The 20,752-nt window shown below is 41.7% G+C and overlaps 1 protein-coding gene across 1 annotated transcript in view; it reads right to left on the bottom strand.

Annotated features, from left to right (window-relative positions):
• The window catches only part of LOC144784068 (uncharacterized), a 1,315,621-nt gene that overhangs the window by 499,460 nt on the left and 795,409 nt on the right, over nt 1-20,752 (bottom strand). Inside the window, exons 40-43 of the mRNA XM_078662758.1 lie at nt 19,096-19,325; nt 17,580-17,741; nt 7,124-8,245; nt 740-1,111 (exon numbers count right to left, since the gene is read on the bottom strand). Of these exons, the coding sequence (XP_078518884.1) occupies nt 740-1,111; nt 7,124-8,245; nt 17,580-17,741; nt 19,096-19,325 (1,886 nt within the window). The remainder of the gene's footprint in view (nt 1-739; nt 1,112-7,123; nt 8,246-17,579; nt 17,742-19,095; nt 19,326-20,752) is intronic.

Below are 20,752 nucleotides of genomic sequence, written 5' to 3'. Positions count from 1 at the left end.
GTTTGATCTGAAAGAGCTATCATACTTGTTTAATATTAATTGGTGCTTGCCAGTGGGTCTTTCCTCTAACATAGCAAAGATCTTTGTTGTTTCAAGATCCAACAAGTCCGCAAGAAGATTGCTTTACTTTAGCCATTCTCTGTGGCAGCTACTTATTTCTAGAACTCTCTCAATGTAACCTTAGACCTACCCAGTTTGCTAAGTTTTAGAAAGGAATTTAAAACATTTCTTTATAAAACTACTTTAAATCTTTGTACGGGCTAAATTTATTTTTGAACACTCATTGTTTTAAGTACATGAGTAGGTTCTTCTTTTTATTTTGTTTTTAGGTGATATCATATATTTCTTAACACTGATGTATTTATGTAGAAAATGCCAACTTATATTGTATTATTCATTCGCCGCACAATGCTCCATAACATTTTTTAGCTAGAATCGCAGTTTCTCCTAAAAAACTATTTTTTTTAAAGGCATGCATAAAAAATATTTGGTAAATGTGACTGAGCAGTCTAAACTGTGATTTTCTGACACAAAGCACTAAATGTCGGCCAGCATTGGCGCTTGTTTTACAGCGCTCTAACACCAAGGAAAGTCAAATCACAGTTGTAATGGAACCCAGCATACAACATGCTATTCCACACACAAAACCCAAGTGTGGAAATAAGGGTTACATGGCAAAGAACACAAGAAAATGTAATAGGACTTCCAAGGGATTAGCAAAACGTAATATCTACATTACCTCAAGAGTGGTGCATTTATTGCTGATTACAGCTAGCCAGCTGGAGTTGGCAGCATCTGTTTGATTCTTTTCTGTCCTTGCTTCTCCATTGACCTTCAGACTGCACCTCCCAAGAGTGACATTCAGCATGGCCTTGAACGCTTCATCTTTGGAAGCTGAAAGTCGCACCTTGTTCTCTTTGGCGATACCCAGAGATTGAAGCTGTGGGAAGGAATGCTTGAATGCAAACTCCATGCGGTTTCTGAGGCCGCACTCAGCATGGAGGTTCAGATGGGCATCTGCGTCATCTGCAGAAACATGTCCAAGAAAGTTGGCCATACAACTTTTCGTCAGCATTGATCCATTCAGCGAAAATCTCTGAGGCACTAGAGTCTAAAATGAAATTTAAAAAAACACTACATTTAGTAAGGCACAAATCAACGGCATCTAAACAAAAATGCTACATTTTACTTAATAGTGGGGTTAGCAATATTGGAAAAAGTCTATTGAAAGAAAGAGTGCATAACAGGAATATAAAGTAAAAAAAGGGCAAACCCAAGCAAGGTGAACGACATAAGATCATGCGCATTCAGTACAACTTAACTGATCACTTTAACAAAGTGCAATAATACAGATGATGAAGTATGCATGCTATAAGCAAGCACAGTTAGGAAATCAGCCATTCTCGTGCGGTCCATGCTTAATGTGAGCTGTGGTTGCAGGCGGAGCCCACTGGAACTCATTTTGGGACTCTCAATTTCTTTCCCTCATCTGGCTCCGACCCAGAACGACAGAGAGGAAAATACAAAAAGAAGAAAGGAAGGGGAAGACAGAAAACAGTGGCAAAGGAAGAAAGGAGGGATGAGAACAAAATCCACAAATGTGAACTGAAGGGGAGGGCAGAAAAAGGCATGAGGTGGAATCAAGACTATGGTGTCTTGGCAGTGCCAATCGACAGCATCAGTTACAGGCTTTTGTGAAATGGCACTGGTGTCTATTATGATACAAATTATGCACTGTCTGCAATGCTCAAAAGAATTGACCTCTCTTTAGTGGTTGGTTATTAGAAATTAGTTATTCATAGTAGGATCTCAAATCTTACAAGCATCTCTATGTATCCAGCAGTGTTTAATTTGTAAAACAAATAAGTGCCAGGGTCATTTTGATGGCCGGGATAGGCAGACGGGAGGAAAGGGGGCTCACATGAGGATATCAAAGAATAATAACCTGACCCCACAGAAATGGCTGGTGATCACCGTAGATAACCGGACAGACAGGACTGTTTTGCAAGAGGTACCCATGCACTTCAAAACCATTCTTTGAAGTTTCCCCCACATCAAAGGTACATTTGGATATAAGTACTGGGTCTCTGGCCCTCCCAAAACAGACACTTCTGGACCTACACTGAATCTCTTTTAGAAGAACTGCTGTGCTGCTCAAAGGTCTCAACTGGACTGTTTTCCTGAATGGACTGCGTTTTTGTTTGTTGCCCTGCTGCCTGCTGCTCTCTGACTTTGCTAGAAGGAGAGCTGGACTCTGCCTTTCATCCAAAGGGACCTCCAATAGCTTGCTAGCTTGCTTCCTGTTTTTGAAGTTGCAGGCACAAAAACGTACTCCTGCAGTGTTGCTGGTGCTGCCGGACTGTGCCTTCTATGAGTCCTACCTTTGCCTGAGGTGCCTACTCCAAGTTCTGGTCCTCAGAACGGGGTTCTGCAGCTGAGTTTCTGCCAAATCTGATGCCAAGCAGCACAAAGCCTCACTGCACAGCTGACAGCTCTAGGGAACCTATGCTGGACAATGCAAAGCCGTCCAAAGCCTCGCTGCTTAGCCTCTCGGAACTTGTGCAGACTGCACCCCAGGATCCAAGGCACTGTGTTCAGCAGGCCACAGTGGGCCCCTGTAGCTGGCCCACGCTCCATCGCGGTCAGCCTGAGCTTTGGATTTTCATCAGTCCCTCACGACCTGAAGTAACCTTTTTAGTGCAACCTGCTTCTAAGCCATTTATTGGATTTCTTTCTTCAATATTCAGTAACTCGACATCTACTTGATGGATTTTGATCTTTTTGGATCTGTTTTACATAGATAAATATTCTCTATTTTTCTAAACTGTTGTAGAGTCTTTTTGTGGTGTGTTTACGTGTTGTTGTATGAGTTATTGCACAAATACTTTACACATTGCCTTCTAAGTTAAGATTGTCTGGTCTGTGCAAAGCTACCAGGGGATGAGCAAAGGATAATTTATGATTCTGTTGTGACTTACCCTGACTAGGATTGTGGTCCCTACTTGGACAGAGTGCATACCTCTGTCAACTAGAGACCCGTTTTATAACAATAAACAACTGTTATTGTGCTCATTTCTAAATAAGACAAACAGCGCCACCATGTAGCACACTTTTATGAGTCAGAAGCTGAGAAATAAGTACCGATGCACAGCACCGGATACCACTGGCTCAAATTAAGCACTGGCTCTGTTGCTACACTATACAGATCTGTGTGAAGTTCTAACCACCAAGCGTAATGATCTAACTTAGTAGCCCCTTGTTGCAATTCTGATCAGACAACCTTCTGACTTCAATGTGATGAAGCACATTAGAATTACTAACTACTAATCACATTGGGATGATGCCAAACTCAGGGCTATGAAAATAACAAGCCTGGCACCATTTTAGATATTTCTTGTGAACTACTTCATCTCATTGCTGTTAAGAGTGGTTTAATTACAGAAATAATTGTATTGGTTAACCAAAACACCGCATCTAAAATCTGTAGCCCAGGGCCAAATGCTAAGTCAAATGATAATCAGATAAAAGCAATATAGAAATGTAGGATGATGGACTATGATACTATTATGGTTTGATTAATGGTGTTCTGATTTTTATTGGTGTTCTGTGTGCCTGAGCTGCATTCGTACCATCCATTCAGAATTCTTATAGAACTTGATTTTTGAAGATCAGCCTATTCATAAACGGAAGGTAGTATTCTTGTGTTTGAAACAGAATAATGAAATGGATAATGTGAAGCATCCTTTGGTAACTCTGGTCTATCTATGTCATTTGATTTTCTTGAAGAGTTGCAAATACTCTACAATTTGTTATGTCCAGATGTCTGCCTTATCTAATGCATCTACTTAAAATTACCTCTAAATATGTTTTATATAATACTAATGTGATGCATAAATGATCCAAAGGTGAATATGTCTTATTCTTTGAAATCACTCTACGCTACGCCACCTGTAGTACTAAGTACTGAAAGACCTTCAACAAGGTTGGGACGAGGTGACAAATCCTAAAGACTATTGGTATGCTTTGATATAAGACCTAATGCATCCACAGGCAAGACATCAACGTGGCCATAAGAAAGAAGCACTCCAGTGTGGGACTCTGCATGTCATGAAGCACTAAACATAGGCATAGAAGGAAAGTCTATGTATTCGAATGTGCAATTGTGGTGTCAATAGCAATGTATTGTGGCATGGGAAGGCACATAATCATGAAAATAGTAAGATACCTAATATCATGATCAGTGTCGAGGTGAAAGTCCACTTTATCAAAGTTTGGTCCACAAGGATCAGACTTAGACTAGATTTTCAGTAAAATTACCACTACACAATTATTCCTATTTAGATACATAGATTCAGAATTATACGCTGCAGCTACCCTGAAAATCTGGCACAGGTCGGACTCTTTGTTTTGAGGGATGAAGAATGGGAGTCACAAGAGTTGAAAGTTATTGTTCGTTCATTCATTTTGTCCCAGGGCGGGGTTCTAGGGATCTAGAGAAATTAGCAATCCAAAAGTAAACAGCATTTAATTTATATCTTCGGTCCTCAATCACACATGGATGTGTGGTGTGCTCCAGAGTATGTGAAAGGTGAAGAATGTTCCCAAGAGACTGAGGGTGAAAAAGAAGAAAGGCTTTCAAGTGTCTCCAACTGGTCGATCACAAGCTACCAGTAGCTCACAGACACCTTCAGAGTAGGTCACATCCTTGAGTTCATTTTTAAATAAGCACAGAGTCACATTTTCCTTTTAAAGTTTAGGGAAGGCTGTGCTTATTTTACATTGTTATCTTCAGGCTATAAATAGTGGGGCCTGAAAATGAGGGCACAGAGGTAAGCACTGATGTATTTAAATCTTAATTAAAATTCCTTGTCAACTCAATGTTGAGGCATGAGAACAAAATTATGTTTCTGAATGCTTTTAAATGGGAGAAAATGAAAATGAATAGTTAACTTAACGATCAAGGTAACTTTTGATTTTAATTTTATCACTTTTCAAAGTGTTGCATTTACAAACAGCAGCCTCTTGATCCCAGTGTCCAGTAGACTGGGTGCCATATTTATAACTGGTAAATACTGTAATTTTTTTCAAATGAGAGGAATTTAAAGTGGATGAAATATTTTCTTAACTTTCAATTAAGCCAAATACATACATCTCATTCATACGCACATATGTTCATACATCACCAAAGACCACGCTCTCACTGACACTTAGCAGGTCTATCATAGTGCCCCTAGTCAAAGTATTTTGCTCTACATAGTCTTTGGCACTATGGACATTAGGCTTAAATTCAATTAAACTGGGTGTGCAGGTGTCTGGTAACAGTGTGCGAGAGGCTTGGCCTTCAGTAGCTTGCAATGATTTTCACTAATCAGAAATAGCTCACACTACAGAAAAATTTGGAGGCCCCAAAGTTAATTCACACAATGTGCCCTAAGCACAGAACAGAGATCCGTAGCACATTGTGGCTTAAGGCAAACTGAAACTCAGAACTATCTGCAATCCTAAATTGAACAGCATTCTAAGATAAACTTCACACCAGACAAACAGGGAACAGGAAGAACAAACAAAGGAGGACCAGGCTAGACAAAGGATAAAAGGACAATACAGAACTAAACACAGTTAACTAAACTGCTGCTCCCTCACAACTGATTACAGTATATTCAGCAGTTTTACTTAAACACTAATAATGTGCTCAGATGAAGGCTCACTAAGAACAGGTACAATTTCTTGCAGTCAGTACAGCAAAGGAACAGGTAACTAGCAGTTACACTCCCAGATATCAAGGGTACATCTTAGGTTGCCATAGTAACACAGCAGATGAACATCAGGCATTTTGACAAGAACAGTCGGGAGCTCCTGATGGACTAGAAACAGTGATCTGATCCAAGAGGCAAAGATAGGCTGAGCTATAGGATTTTATTGAATTCTTAGCAGATTAAGATCAATTCCAGTTCTGAATGGAATTCCTGTGTATTTTGCCTTGTGAACCTCCTCAGCCTATCATGTCATTTTTGGCATACTTTATGACTCTAGTCGGCTACCCCATACACATTTAGTAATTTCCAACATTTTAAGAGTAACAGGTAAATACCTGATCACAAGTGGACTGTTTGTGATCGCAAAATTAGCTTTTGCGATGCATCAAGGGTCAAGGCCCTCGCAATTTGAGAATTCGCAATTAATTGCGAGTCCTCAAATTACGATTGCATTTAAGGAATCGCATTTTGTGATTCCTTAAATGCAATGCAAGAACCTCTTTGAAGTAGCGATTTCGCTACTAGGGGTTGCAAATTACCATGAAGTGGAACTTCATGGTAATTTGCAAAAACTTTGAAAATGCACTAAAGTGCATTTTTCAGAGTTGTAGGTTACACACACACATGTCCTTGGGACATGTGTGTGCACAACATTTGTGCACAGATCAATTTCAGGTGAGCAACAGGGTGTCCTTTTGACACCCTTGCACACTTAAAATTGCATGCGCAATTTGCGAGTACCAATTGGTACTGTAAATTGCTCATGCAATTTCCCATTCATTCCTATGGGCCAGTAGGCCCATAGGAATGAAGGGGGAGCCATTCCTTAAGTGCGACTCGCAATTTGCGAGTCGCAATTAAGGAATTTGTAGGAATCGCTATTTTTTTTTAGCAATTCCTACATGCATAGGCTTTTGCAATTCCTTATTAGCCAATCCTTATTTTTCGCTAATAAGGAATCACAAATGACATTTTTGATGCATGTGCCAGCTAGTGTTTTAAAGATCATGTTTTAGTTGCAATATTGACAACATATGCAGGTGGCTCAAATCTGATTATCTTCCCTTTGGAAGGTTACAAAGGTAGTCCGGCCCTAGATGTCAAATGAGTAGTTTAATAGCATCTAATGTACTGTCCTTCCTGGAAGAGTTGAGATTTTGTTTGGTTAAAGTCTGCATACATGATTTTTAAATATTAGTGAAACTTCTTTCAGAATTCCTTAAAAACAGTGTTAGTTTGTGATTATACCGTGCTGCATAGCCTTGTGTATTAGTGGGAGCAGAACATGCCTTGCACATATTTAATAAAAGAAATTGTGACTGAAACATGTTTGTTCTCCTTCAAGAACAAGACATGTTCCCTTCTACCTTCAAGCTGGGACAATGGTTGTGAATGACAAGGTTCCACTTCAAGTGTGGTTTCCCTTCAAGGTTGCCCAGTCCAGACACCTTGCAGGCTCCGCTCATGAACTCCATGCTTAGATCATTTCTCTTCCCGAAGAGGGTGACTCCATGAAACCTGTTATTTCCAGATATCCCGGCATGCATCCATTGTGGAATTGCATGGCTTAGTAACATCTCCAGTTCAATTTTCTTACCCCAGGCAGTTCTCAGTTCCACTTTAACTGGCTTGCCATCAGCCACAAAATTCATATTAGTCCCTATGGAATACTTACTCAACTCCATAAGGCCATCGATTTGCATATTGTCCGGAACCGACAATTTCCCCAGATGTTCCCACTTGTGGTCCAAAGTACATTTCACTCCTACCCTGTTGTTTAATAGCAAAAATGCCCCACTTGTGTTGAAGTAATTTCCATTTTTTTCTAATAACATAGTACCAACAATGAGGTTTTTCTTTGCCTCCCCCCACAACGTCAAAGCAAATCTTCTGTTTTTTCGCTTGTGCAGACCTCTGAACTCATGCTGCCACTTTAGGTTTGCGATGTAGGAATCTTTAAATTTGGTTTTCATAGTGAGCCAGAGAATGAGTCTGTTATAAGAAGCACGTATGTCGGCTTCAAAATCTCGCTCGCCCAATCTGACAACCCCTTTCGACCTTGCTAGGTGTTTACCGATAATGCGGTCGGAAGGTTTGCAGAAGACAAACCCGTTCCACCTCATATGTGGTGTCGTTGATACTTCAAGCTCCGTGTGTACATCACAATTGTCAACAGTGAGGTTAAATGTGGACAGGCGTTTTTCCATTTTTGTCCTCGTGACAGCCTTAACTTGCATGTTTTGTGGAAGTTTAAGGTGAAGGAGATGCTTGAAGGAGTTTGTCAACACTCCAGTTAACTCAAAACCATTTTTGTTACTCTGACACCCTTGAAGTCTCAGACTTTCCCCACTGTAGTTTAGCCTTAGAAAAGTGCAGTGCTGATGAGAGAACTTTGAAACTGTACCATATACCTCGAATGCTTTGCTCGAAAATTCGCCACTGCAATGGCCAGCAAGTTGGTTAGAAGTGGCCTCTCCACTGCAAGTTACCTACAATTTCAAAGAAAATACGTCATATAAATAGAACAGAACCAATAATTGTAATTGAAACATCTTTGTAGTGTGCTATTACAATCTTTTAGGTTTATTATACAACTCAGTAGTATTATTTGGGGAGTGGGCCAGCAAACACCAGGGCAAACTTTAAATAACAAGGTTTTGCCAAGTCAATAGGGCTTGGCTCGAATTACCAATGCTCTCTACCAATCATGTGAATATGCATGCATCAAGACGCATGTTCATGCATAACTGACTATTTTGCAATTGGTATTTTGTTAAAGAAAACCTATTCCAAGATGGCTGCCAATGCACGTACGTATGTCCTGATGCACAAGCACATGTGTTTTTGCACATGCATCATGGCGTGTGTGCATATGAACTAATACATAGCTCCCCCGCTTGGGAGAGAGCACCTTCGAGCACTACTGAGGGGGGACCACTGGGTCTTATTCTGTAGAAAAAAGTTTTTTTCAACACACGGTGGTGTTAGTCCAACATTCACAGTTTATTAAACTCTCAATATGTTCTTGGTTTAACATAAATCACTGGATAGTTGGTATTCAAGATATCTTAATCAGCGAAGCATTGTTACACATGATAGCAAATCCTGATGCATTTCGGGCCACGCCCTTCCTCAGGGGATTACTCTACAAGCAAAAAACAGAAATATATGGAATCAGCTATACATTCTCAAACTGACAAATTCAAAGCAAGATTAAATACAACAAATAAACTATGTGGGAGAAAAGCAATACTATGCAAAATCAGGCAGTGAGCGACCAAAACTATAATGAGAAACCCAAACGTGTATGAACAAACGCTCCTGTAGGAAATACCGGGCAAAAATTAACCTCTAAGTTTCCCTTGTTAACCCCAGGTCTATAACTGTATAAAGCAAAAAGCAGGGTACACATGCGTTAAGCGCATAGATAAAACAGACAACATGTACAAAACATGAAACGGCTGTCGGCTTGCTAGGTAACATATAACAATAATATAAAAATAATCAGGGTCCCAGGAGGGTATTTACAATAGCGTAACTACGCTATAACTCCGCGGAGTTCCGTGTGGCAGGCAGTAAACAGAACTCGCGGTTAAGCAGCAGAGTAAACAAGCAAAGAGGAATAAACATAGTAAAAGGACTGGGATAGGGAACGCTATTGTGGGGGCCATGATGTAACGTGCAAGTCTCACAAGTGTCAAATGAAAAGCATAGAAAAAAATAGAAGAAATATATATACAAACAACAAAACTCATCTGTAAAGGCAAAAAATGAGAAAATGTATAACAGTAAGAAGATCACAAGTAACATTGAAATTCCATGCAGTCATTTAACCCATGGGGCACCATGGTGGACATAAATCGGATCCAGAAATTTTCTCTTTTTAGTAACGTGTTCTTGTTATTCATAGTCACCTTGACTTGTTCCAACACTTGGAATTTCAGCTGAGCCACACTGTGTCGATTCTCATGAAAATGTGTAGCCACTGTGGATTTCAAGTTCTGGGTTCTAATGTTACTCTTGTGTTCAAGGATCCTGACACGGATCTTTCTTTCAGTGTGACCTATGTAACATTTCCCACAGGGGCATTTCAATATATAGATGACATTACTACTGTTGCAAGTAGCATTGACTCGTAGTTTAATTGGATAACCTTTCATGGGATGGTTGATCATATTACCTGGAATGCAGTTGTTACAATTACTACAGTTGTAACAGGGTGTTAAGCCTTTGTAAGTCATCTGAGTGTCTGTAGCATTGGGTTTTGTCAAAATTTCTTTTAGGTTTCTACCTCTGGTGAAAGCAAACATAGGGGGTTGGTTGAAAAGGCCCTGAAAGTCTGGTTCCATGGACAAGATGGGCCAATGTTTACGAATGATGCGTTGGAAGTGGTTGGAAATCACAGAATATTTCGAGACCACCACCATGCGGTCTGTGTTTTTTTTAGGTTTCAACTGGAGAAGTTGTCTCCTTGTTAATTTCTCACTTCTATCCACAGCCAAATCCAGGATCGGTGGGGGGTATCCCCGTGCCTTTAATCTCTCTAACAAGATCTTGATCTCTTTTTTGCTCTCTTGTTCATTAGAAACAATTTGTTTAACCCGGAGTAATTGAGCATAGGGTAAATTGTTTCTCAAACCTAGACGGTGAAAACGTTTGTAGTGCAACGTAGAGTTCCTATCAGTAGGCTTACGGAAGATGGTGGTAGACCAGTCTCCCATCTCTCTGTGTATCTCCACATCCAGATAATGAACACATGTCTCATTGTATTCCCATGTGAATTGGATACGATTGTTGATGTTATTCCAGGTCATCAAAAAGTCAGCCAGTGTGTCTGTGGAGCCTCCCCACAGCAGAAAGATATCATCAATATATCTCAAGTATAATCTTCCATGCTCTAACCAACTAGCTTGATTCAGAATGTGTGTCTTCTCAAATTGTTTCATGAAGATATTCGCATAGCAAGGAGCTGCGCAATTTCCCATGGCCGTACCATTTAGTTGATGTATCCATTTGTCCTGTGCCAAGAAGTAGCTGTGGTAAAGTGTGAACATAGTTAATTCGATCAGGAACACTTTCAGATCCGGATCGAGATCAGATGCAGCTAGAGTGTGTTCTATAGCTTCTATGCCCCAATCATGGGGGATGGAGCTGTAGAGTGAACAGACGTCAACTGTACACATGATGAGTTTAGTGTTTTTTAACTCTTCCATGCAAGATTCCAGCTTCAAGAGAAAGTCCGTAGTGTCTCGTACATATGACCTTGTTTTGAGAACGAAAGGTTGAAAATACCTGTCTAGGAATTTTCCAGTGTTCTCATGGATGCTGCCTTTGGTGGAAACAATAGGTCGAAATGGCGGTTTTGTGGGGTGCTTGTGCATCTTGGGTAACATGTACAACACAGGTGGTTTGGGGTTAATAGGTACCAGATATCTTCTTGTTTTGTCGTTGATAGTGCCATTGTCAAAAGCTCTATTGATGATGTGTGTTAAATTCGTCGTGTGTGCATATGTGCATCTTGACACGTGCACGCTTTGTGATGTATAGAACTCATTTCTATTTAACAAAAAGAAGCAAGCTGACCAACAGCAGTTTCCAGCTACCTGACCCGCATTAAAAAAATATATCATGGAGAGCAGAACAGAGAGCATCACTGAGTGGGATGGAAAGTGAAACAAGTGTGTGAGTGGATAAAGGTGAAAAAGGGAGAGAGGGAGAGAGAGGAGAGAGAGAGAGAGAGAGAGAGAGAGAGAGAGAGAGAGCGCACGAAGGATACATGTCCTTGCACACAGTGTTTTTAAAAAAAATAAGGTCCCCTCAAGTATACAATAGAGGGATTAAACTGATCCAATCAGAACATAATGAGACTGAAATCTTCCTAGGCAGGACAAATACAGGAATTAAGAGCACACAACTAGATAGACAATAAAGCCATCTGTACATAAACAAGGGACTGGCCCAAAGCCCACAATGAGTATATGTTATGTACTGGAAGCAACAGGTATGCGTAGTGATAGCTTAAGCTGTATGTAGCCAGCTGTGACCCGCAAAATACACCTATGTAGTTGCTCATGTGAAAATTCCACAGTAAGTGCAATAGAACTTGGTAGCATATTTCTTTGCTTTTTCCCCAGAGAAAAAATATTTTCCCCCTGTCTGAGACAAGAGAAAATCATCTGCAATTTTCAGGATAGGAATTGGTTGGGAAGATTTTATGAATATACACACACAAAGAAATATATTTGTCAGCATGCACACAATTTCAGGGCATTCGAACTTTGGAAAGCCCACTCCTGCCCTTCGGGAAAGATTTGCTGACAGGAAATTCTTTGTATGAATACATTCTATTGCACATGTAACACCATTTGTGGCCTGTAGAAATGGCTAACAATATTGAAGCTAAGAAAATGTTATTATCATGATTTATCGGCAGGCTAATATTTCACCCACACTACATTGGTCCAACACCATTTAGTCAATGCCATAACTGATTCTACCCAGTAAAAATGCTATATGCTGTATAAATAAGGCCCATGGGGAAAAATCACGTGTTACTTAATTGTAAACATTAGTGCATGCAGAGTGGAGGTTGGAAACCCTAGGAGGGATTGTGAAATCTCAATGAGACATACAGGTAGAAAACGTCTCAGAAAGATTAAGCGGTCGTGTATGATGAAATACATGAAAAGCAGTGTCAGCTTGTGAAGAGTTGTAACTGACTACCCCACCTAACATGTATACTCAGTATTGGGTTCAGAATTGGTGGAGCCTGGTGCAACAATTTTTATAGGTGCCCTGCCAATGACCTTCCCATAGATTCCCTCACTACCTCCCTCCAACAGAGACCCCCATCTTGCTACAGTCCCGCACTCACATTTATTGAAGTTTTTTTTATTATACATGCACATATGCGAATGTAAGATTTCAGGCACTTTACATCACATGCACACTCATTATACAAATAATGCATAATACAATTTAATTTTGTAAACCAATGTATAGGCAATACTACAGAAGAAACTGAGTGCTACAAATATAGGCGTTACATGTCATCCATAATGGTAGGTATTGTATGCTAGGTGTGCTTGGGCTGGAGAAATACAAACTCACAATTTAAAGTGTAGCATAATGGTTTGGGATGGTTATACTAATAGGAATTCATTACTTCCCAAACAAACCCTTTTTTACCATATTGGAATAACGGAAGATTGAGAAAAAAACAATAAGGTTTGTAGTATGCATGCAACTTTTTGAAGCTAGGTCATAGCTCAGTGTTCTATTTTAGAAAGGATTGTAACTTATGAACTGCAAATAACAAAAGGATCTCTGTGACAAAAGTGTTAACCCACTGAGTTATCTACAAAAATGTTAAACCAGTGATCTGCATGTTACACGTTGTGCTTTGCAGCAGGCACATTAAGCCTCTCTGCTACTTCCTGATGTGTCAAAACCATGAAAAAAATATGGATCTCGCCAGTAAGTGCATTTACCATCAGAGTTATTGCGCTATTATTATTATCCCCTTAAACTTGCTGGTGACACAAACATTTCTTCATGCTGCTCGTTTCACCTGTTATGCTTCACCTGTATGCTCTGCCGTCAGCCCAAGCAGAACGAGCATCCCTTCGTCCCCTGCAAGCTAGGTGATTGGTGCACCGGCACCAGTTGCACCCCGTAATGCTGGCACTGTGTATGCCAGAGGCCAGGGCCAGACTGGCTGTACCGGGCATCGGGTTATTTCCCTGGAAGGCTGGAAGGCTCAGGCCGGTTTTGCAGCAGTGGGGGCCGGTATTGCTAGTGGGAGCCGGCTTTATAGCAGTTCTGCAATATCAGCCCCCAGTAACAAAAGCAGCAGTGTTTCACACTTGCACCCCCCACATCCCCCTCCCTGGGGCTTGGCGCACAAAATTGCCAGGGCTACTTTGAGTTCCCAGTCCGGCCCTGCTAGTAACCTCCAGTAACCTACTAGATATAAAAACACCTGTTTCAGGGTTCGGGTTCATGGTATTCAAGAAAGCAATGGATTGCAACAAGCTGACCAAGCTTGCATGCATTTACTGAAAGAACTTGCATTCAGCAGAACACCTTACAGGCATCTAACACAGCCATAGCATTCTATTTCACCATGCTAGCAAAATCACTTACCAACATACACAGCAATTGACAACACGCATAAGGCAGAACTCATGCTTCACAACTCATACAATTTGCACAGTTTGGTATCACGATCTCACAACAGCACTAACCCCAACAAAAAACATACACCACTACCAACACAACCCTAGACGCAATACTATAACTTCATCCAACACAGCACGTATACGCCATACTGTGAGGTATCTATGTGCCTGCAGAGGCAGCAACCACTTACAAATAATACATACAATATTCAAAGACGTCTTTAGACAGAACCCCGTACAGAATACTGTCAATACATCAAAAACAACACTAAAGCTCCATACAGATGGGTTAATGACCTCTACAACAGCACCAGCCACGTACAACCAATATGCACAACATCAGAGAAAAACCCCCAACACAGCACTGGTACACCTTACAGCTGGGTATCATTATGCTCTCAACAGCACCAACCATTTACAAACACACATTGAAACAGCATGCCACAGAAATTTAATTTAATTTAATTGCGGGTTTATATAGCGCTAGGAATCGACTCCCGGAGGAGTATCTCCACGCTTCGACCGCTGGGGAACCCGTCCTGGCTCACCCTGAGAGATGGTCCCTGATGGGTATCTCTAAGGTGCGACCAAGCATCCCCGGCGGTCTGGGGGGCCGTTGTGAAGATGAGGCAAGCTGATGCCCAGAGTTGCCGAGTGTGGTTTCTGACTAGAGTAGGCACTGAGGCGAGAATTATCAAGTCCGCTGACCCTGGTCCACGACCCTGCCGCGTTGGGAATCGAACCCTGGTCCCGGGCCGTTTTCTGCTTACAGGTCTGCCGCCTCTAACCAGTGAGCCACACTTCCCAACACTTCGGACAGCACATTTCTTAGAGATATTGTCGGATAGCCCTGCTTACAACAGCACCTGTTACCACACAAAACATACACCATTCCAAAGCATCAAACAATATACTAAACCAGAATTTCCCGAAATGTGTGAGCCGATTTTTTAGTGGCCATGAAAGTCCTTTGTACACAGGTCTTCATATATCCGTGATAGACACTGTATATACCTTATTTAATCTTAGGTTGTTCCCAAAAAATAGCAATGGGATTGTTTCAATCTAGTATAAATATAAGAGGATTGAAATGTTTTATTAATTTGTTTTGTATTTAGCTTAATTTATCTATAAAAATAATATAAATACAAATATTTTTGATACTATTCTACTGAGGTTGCATGTACATGTTGTTTACAATTGATGTTTAGGTCCACTAGCATCTTCATCGTTCCTAAATTGTGATATTTACATACTAGATAATTTCCCTGATTTAGGAATTTGTGTCAGGGGTACCCCTATTTTTACATACACTATATAAGTAAGAGGCAATGTGGCATGACTAACAGGTGGGGGTGATAGGAAAATGAGGAAAAAACCTATGCGATGGCAGGTTTACTGAAGTGGATATAACCTGCGAGGGGACATTTTCACATGTGGAGGCAAAACTTGTATGGGGTAAAAGCGCACGCTACTAACAATGAGGGAATCATGTCTTTGCGAAACAAGCATCGGCAAAAGAAGTAGGGGCAGTATTCCTTATGGCCTCTGCCAATGAATGGAAGTGGTATAAGGACAGGAAGTGGGTGCCAGGTTGGACGTGGGGGCCAGATCAGAGGAGGAACAAGATAAATATTAACAAAAAGTCAGTGGGATGGGATGTGATGTTATGTTGAAGCATAGGACGAGCTCGGAGGGTGGGGGATACAACATGGAGCGGAAGCTGGGCAGACGGATGTGAAAGGGGAAGCATCACACGGGGAGACCAAGAAAACACATGCACATGTATGGAGTGCATCATGTAAAAGATAGCTTTGCTAATAGCAGGAAGATGCAACATCAAGAGGCAATTTGGCATGACTAATGGGAGGGGGTGTACAGAGAGATGGAGAGAAAATTGAGACAACTTACAGGGGGGTAGGTTAACTGATGTGGGCAAAAAACTTCAAGGGGACAGTTTAAAGTGGAGACAGTGAGTGAGAACTTGTGGTGAAATTGCATGTGTTCAACAATAGGAAAGGCATGTCCGTTAGAAATGAGCATTGGCAAAGCCAATAAGGCAGTAATACCTATTGGCGTTAACACTAAAATGACGTTTCGGAAGGGTGCCAGATAGGGGGGCCCAATGGGGAGTCGAAGGGGAGCAACGGAGGAGTAGGAGAAAGTGGAAGCAACAAGGAGAGGGAGGGGTGGTGTAAAATGAAGGGGAAAGCAGCATAAGGGGAGAGAGCAAGAAAGAAAATGCATTCCAATGGAGTGTTGAACCCAAAAGAAAATAATAGTTCACTGACTGTAAGCAATGTCAGAAGTGGAAGGATACAAACCAACCAGTCAGAACACTGTGAGGCCGAAATGCTTCTGGATGGGGCAGACACATGAATAAGGAGACAAGTAGAGACCATGGAGATGGACATCAAAGCCATCCATTCACGACCAGTGACTGGCCCACAGCCTACTCCATGTGTATTTGAAACAATATGTCTGTCTACCAGACAGTGAATAGTACAGCAAGTGACCATCATTGCAGACCGAACCATGACCGCTTCTGCAAGGATAGCATGAGCAATCTATTTTGAAATGTGAAAAATATGGGGACTGATTTAGAGTTTGGCAGATGGGTTCCTCCTGTCACAAAGGTATCAGATATCCGGTCAGCCTTTTTACAAGGACATTATAGCCTATGGCACTTGTAATAAGGCGGTAGGGATATCTGTCATGTTTGGGTCATGAAAGCCGGTCTGCCAAACTTAAAATCAGGCCCCCCATTCTGTTGAAAAGCCAGTCTATGTTTTTGACTTTCATCAAGTACTGTGCACCTAAACTGATCATATTATGTAATATCTAGCAGGACTCTGATTGGAGTGCAGTAACGTCAGACATAATAAGTGCATGTTTGCATTATGTCGCAGTAGAGATATAGGTTCAGCCCATGAAAACTCAACATTTTCACTTTTTAGAACTTTTGTTTTAAACCTCTGCTGTGAACCGAGACATCAAATTGCAGCCTCACCACTGTACACCTCCACGGAATTTGGTTTGTGAGTTGCAGGCTCCAGCACCCACCTTGTAGTATAACATCATCTGGACAGTCAGTTCAAGGTGCTCTGGGTAGATCCAAGCCTTGGACTGATCTGTCTCACTAGCCTGAGAGTCAAATGCTAAGAGGGGCACTTGGTCTCCAGAATCAGTCCCACAGGGTGGAGGCCTCTGGCCACCTAAGATAAACCACTTTAATGATCATGGCACAGTCACCCCTGATTGCCCTGGTATAGCCTGGACTGGCTTTCTCGCAGTCACTTAAATGCAAGCAGGTATGTTTGTGTAATGAGACTTCATCTAATGCAATATTTAACTTGTTATGCCCCACCTTCTATGGCTAGTTGCCAACAAGTAGCGCAATATGGATCAACTCGTAGATTTTTAATTTAAATTAGGTAGTTCTCAGTGAAAAACCTACAAACCGGTACCAAATGTTGTACAGTGTGACATAGCCCAGTACCCCTTTTCTAAGTAACTGAGGTGAACCCGAGAAAGTTATACTTCAGTCAAGATAAGTGCTGTAATTTTGTGATCAGATTTGAGGAGCTGAGAACACTGTGATACCATGACAGCTAACTAATGCAGACATTGCGGGTCAACTAACCTGTATTGCTGATGGCACCGTGCCCATCATAGAAGCCATATCATGGTGCAGCAACAGGGATACCACTGTTGAACTGCCAATTGTCTTCTTCTGCACTTCACCTTTGAACTTCTCCTGGTCCACTCCAGCTTTTACACCAACAATAACTTTTTTGCTCGAATTCTTGAAGTACATAAAGAAAATGATTAGCTCACCCAATAGCCAATGCCAAAAATACACATTCACCCTTGCAGGTTAAGGCCTGTTAGCAAGGCAATTCTTATATAACCGCAACTGAAGTGGGATTTACTGCACAATACTTCCCTGCTTGTTCGATCTTTCATGAAGGGAGAAAGTGGACGGAGCATATTAAACCAGAACATTTGTGGGTGGGACAGTGAGTTACATAAAAAAAGTGCCTGCTGAAAAAATAATAAAAACAAATAAAACTGAAAACCGATATTAACAAGAGTGGTGCAGTATAATACATGTTTATGCAACTATTCTGTGTATTTTCTTTAAACAAAACTGTACCAAGCAATATATAACAAAAACAAATATATATGATCATAATACACATTGCAGCTTAACTAGATCACATTTTTTTAAATCTACATATTACAGCAATAAAATCAGAATATGGTGGGTTTCTCAACTCATCCATGCATAAAGCAACCATTGTAGAACAGCTCCAAAATTTTGCTATATTCACATACACTATTTACTGCTGCTTGAAAACAGTCCTCCTGGCTTAAAACTTTTTATTTCACTCCAAAAAAAAAAAAAAAATACCTTCTGGAAAGGGACGTACTCTGTCCGTACACTGCAACTATGCAGTAAAATGCTGGTTTGACACACTTTTGAGGGTCACTTGTTGCTTTCAGTCTACATGTGCCTTTGGACTGATTACGACTTTTGCGTGTGGAAGCAGGGCGCCAGGACACTGCCACACTACCACATCTCCAAAGCCGCCCGCCGGATTACAAATTGCAATCCGGATGGGTGGAACTGCGATGTTGGGCCCACAGCGCTGCCTTTAAAAGGCTCATTGGAGAGCCTTAGAAAGGCAGCATCGTGGGCCCGCACAGCGCAATCCAGCACGGCATGGATTATAAAGTCCATGCCGTGCGAGAACTATTGGTGCGTGCAGACAGGGGGACACACCAAGTGTCCCCCTGCATGCATTCCTATGCCCTGAGGGAACAGGGGTTCGCCATCATTTTCATGGCGTAAAACCTGTCATGAGACTGAGGTGATGAGGAAACTCGTAATATGCTTGGCGGTGCTGCAGCGGCACCACCAAGCTTATTGCGACGTTTAGACCGCAGCGCCATTACCAGGGATTGCAGATGCCTGGCGGTTGCGGCGGTCCTATGGAGGTCCGACTGGTGTACTTGTAATACAGATGTCGGACCACTAGTGCGGCGGTTCCCGACTGCCACCTCACCTCCACTGTGAGTTTGGCAGTCTTATGGACCATCAAACCCGTAATTAGGCCCTTCGTCAGAAATACATTGGAAAAATAGACAATCCTTACCTGGTAATAGCAGACTCCCTCAGCAGAGAACGGGACGCCATGTTTCCTTAGCTCCTCTAGGTTGTGTAGCAACCTCGCTGTAATCTGTGACTGAGGAGACTCAAGGGAAAGCCGCTCTACACCAATGGTCATGTTTATCTGGTCAGTGCCACTCTGCAGACCCATGGTGACCGTGCGATTAGAGCTCATATGGTCGTAAGTAACCACTACAGCTCCTTCCATGGGGAACCCTACAGACAAAAGCAGCACGTATGTAAAAGCACATGGTAGGTAAAGTGTGAAGAGACATTCACATTTTGTCCTTGATATAACATAGCATTAGGAAAAATTTAAAACATTGTAATATGAGACTTGGGTTGTCTCACATTGGGCTGTCTTCTACTACAACTCGCAAAAAGAACAGCAGCAACTTAAAATAAGAGAAATCATATGAAATACAAAAAATATGCAATAATGAAAAATACATTTATGAATCATAAGATGGAGGATAACCCTAAGGAACCTGCGAAAGTTCAAGTAATCAGGATTCCACTTTAAAGGAACAAAAGCAAATTCAAAGAACAGGACATGTACTCAACAAAGGCTACCCGGGGTTCATATTTAATCCAAAAATGTATGATTAGGTAAGAGGTGTGGCGCCGCGGCCAGGGCGACTGACGCTGGAATCTGGGGACCACGGTTCGATCCCCGGCTCCGCCGGCAGGTTAGCCCAGCACCATGTGACTCTGGGCAATAGCTCGCTTAATCTTCCCGACTGCCCGCAGCGCCTAGAGACCCTTACGGGTGATTGTGCGCTTTACAAATGTGGACTTTACTTTACTTTAAGACACCCAAAACAAGGAAGCAGTTGTCTTAAAGATATGTCAATCTAGAAAACAATTTTATATTTAAGAGTATATACCCGAAAAAATACACCCGCCCACAATACCATTATTAATAAGTGGATTGCAAAGGAAGACCCAGAGTAATGAAATGCAATAGTATGAATACGAAATTAAGTCTGAACTTAGTATAAATTAAATGAATATCTAACTCCCTGATGGAAAACAAATTGGAATGTTCATGGGAGGGGCGCAGGATAGGGGGGGCTGATTGAAGTGACAAAATTGCTTACAAGAAGACATACAAGGAGTTCTCAACTATGGTTTTACTCATATCCCCACTTGGTCAGAGGTGGTTAATATATGGAACACTTCTCTGGATACTGGTGTCTTTCCTAATAAATGGAAACATGCAACACTCCTCCCTCTGAGAAAGAAGCCTAATGGGGACCCAGGCGATCTTATTAACCTTAGACCCATCTCTCTGCTCCCCGCGCCAGGAAAAATGCTGGGGAAGCTGGTTCAGTGCCAACTGACCACTTTTATTGAGCAGAACGGTGCTCTGCATGACACACAATCTGGTTTTCGGGCAGGATTCAGTACAGAGGCCACTCTTCTTGGGGTTGCAGAGTCGGTAAGGTGGTCGCTGGATTCAGGAGCATCAGCACTACTGGTGCTCCTGGATCTGTCCGCGGCATTCAACGCGGAATTCTGGTCCGAAGGCTACAAGGTGTGGGCTTGGGTGGGAAAGTGCTGACCTGGCTGACATCTTATTTGAGTGGGCGTACTTAGAGAGTTGCCCTTAAACCATTTGAATCCAAACCATAACAGCTCTG

The sequence above is a fragment of the Lissotriton helveticus genome, chromosome 10 (genome assembly GCF_964261635.1).
Source record: "Lissotriton helveticus chromosome 10, aLisHel1.1, whole genome shotgun sequence".
Taxonomy (NCBI): Eukaryota; Metazoa; Chordata; class Amphibia; order Caudata; family Salamandridae; genus Lissotriton; species Lissotriton helveticus.
Note: the sequence above shows the minus strand (reverse complement) of the source record. Positions and strands in the feature narration are given on the sequence as shown.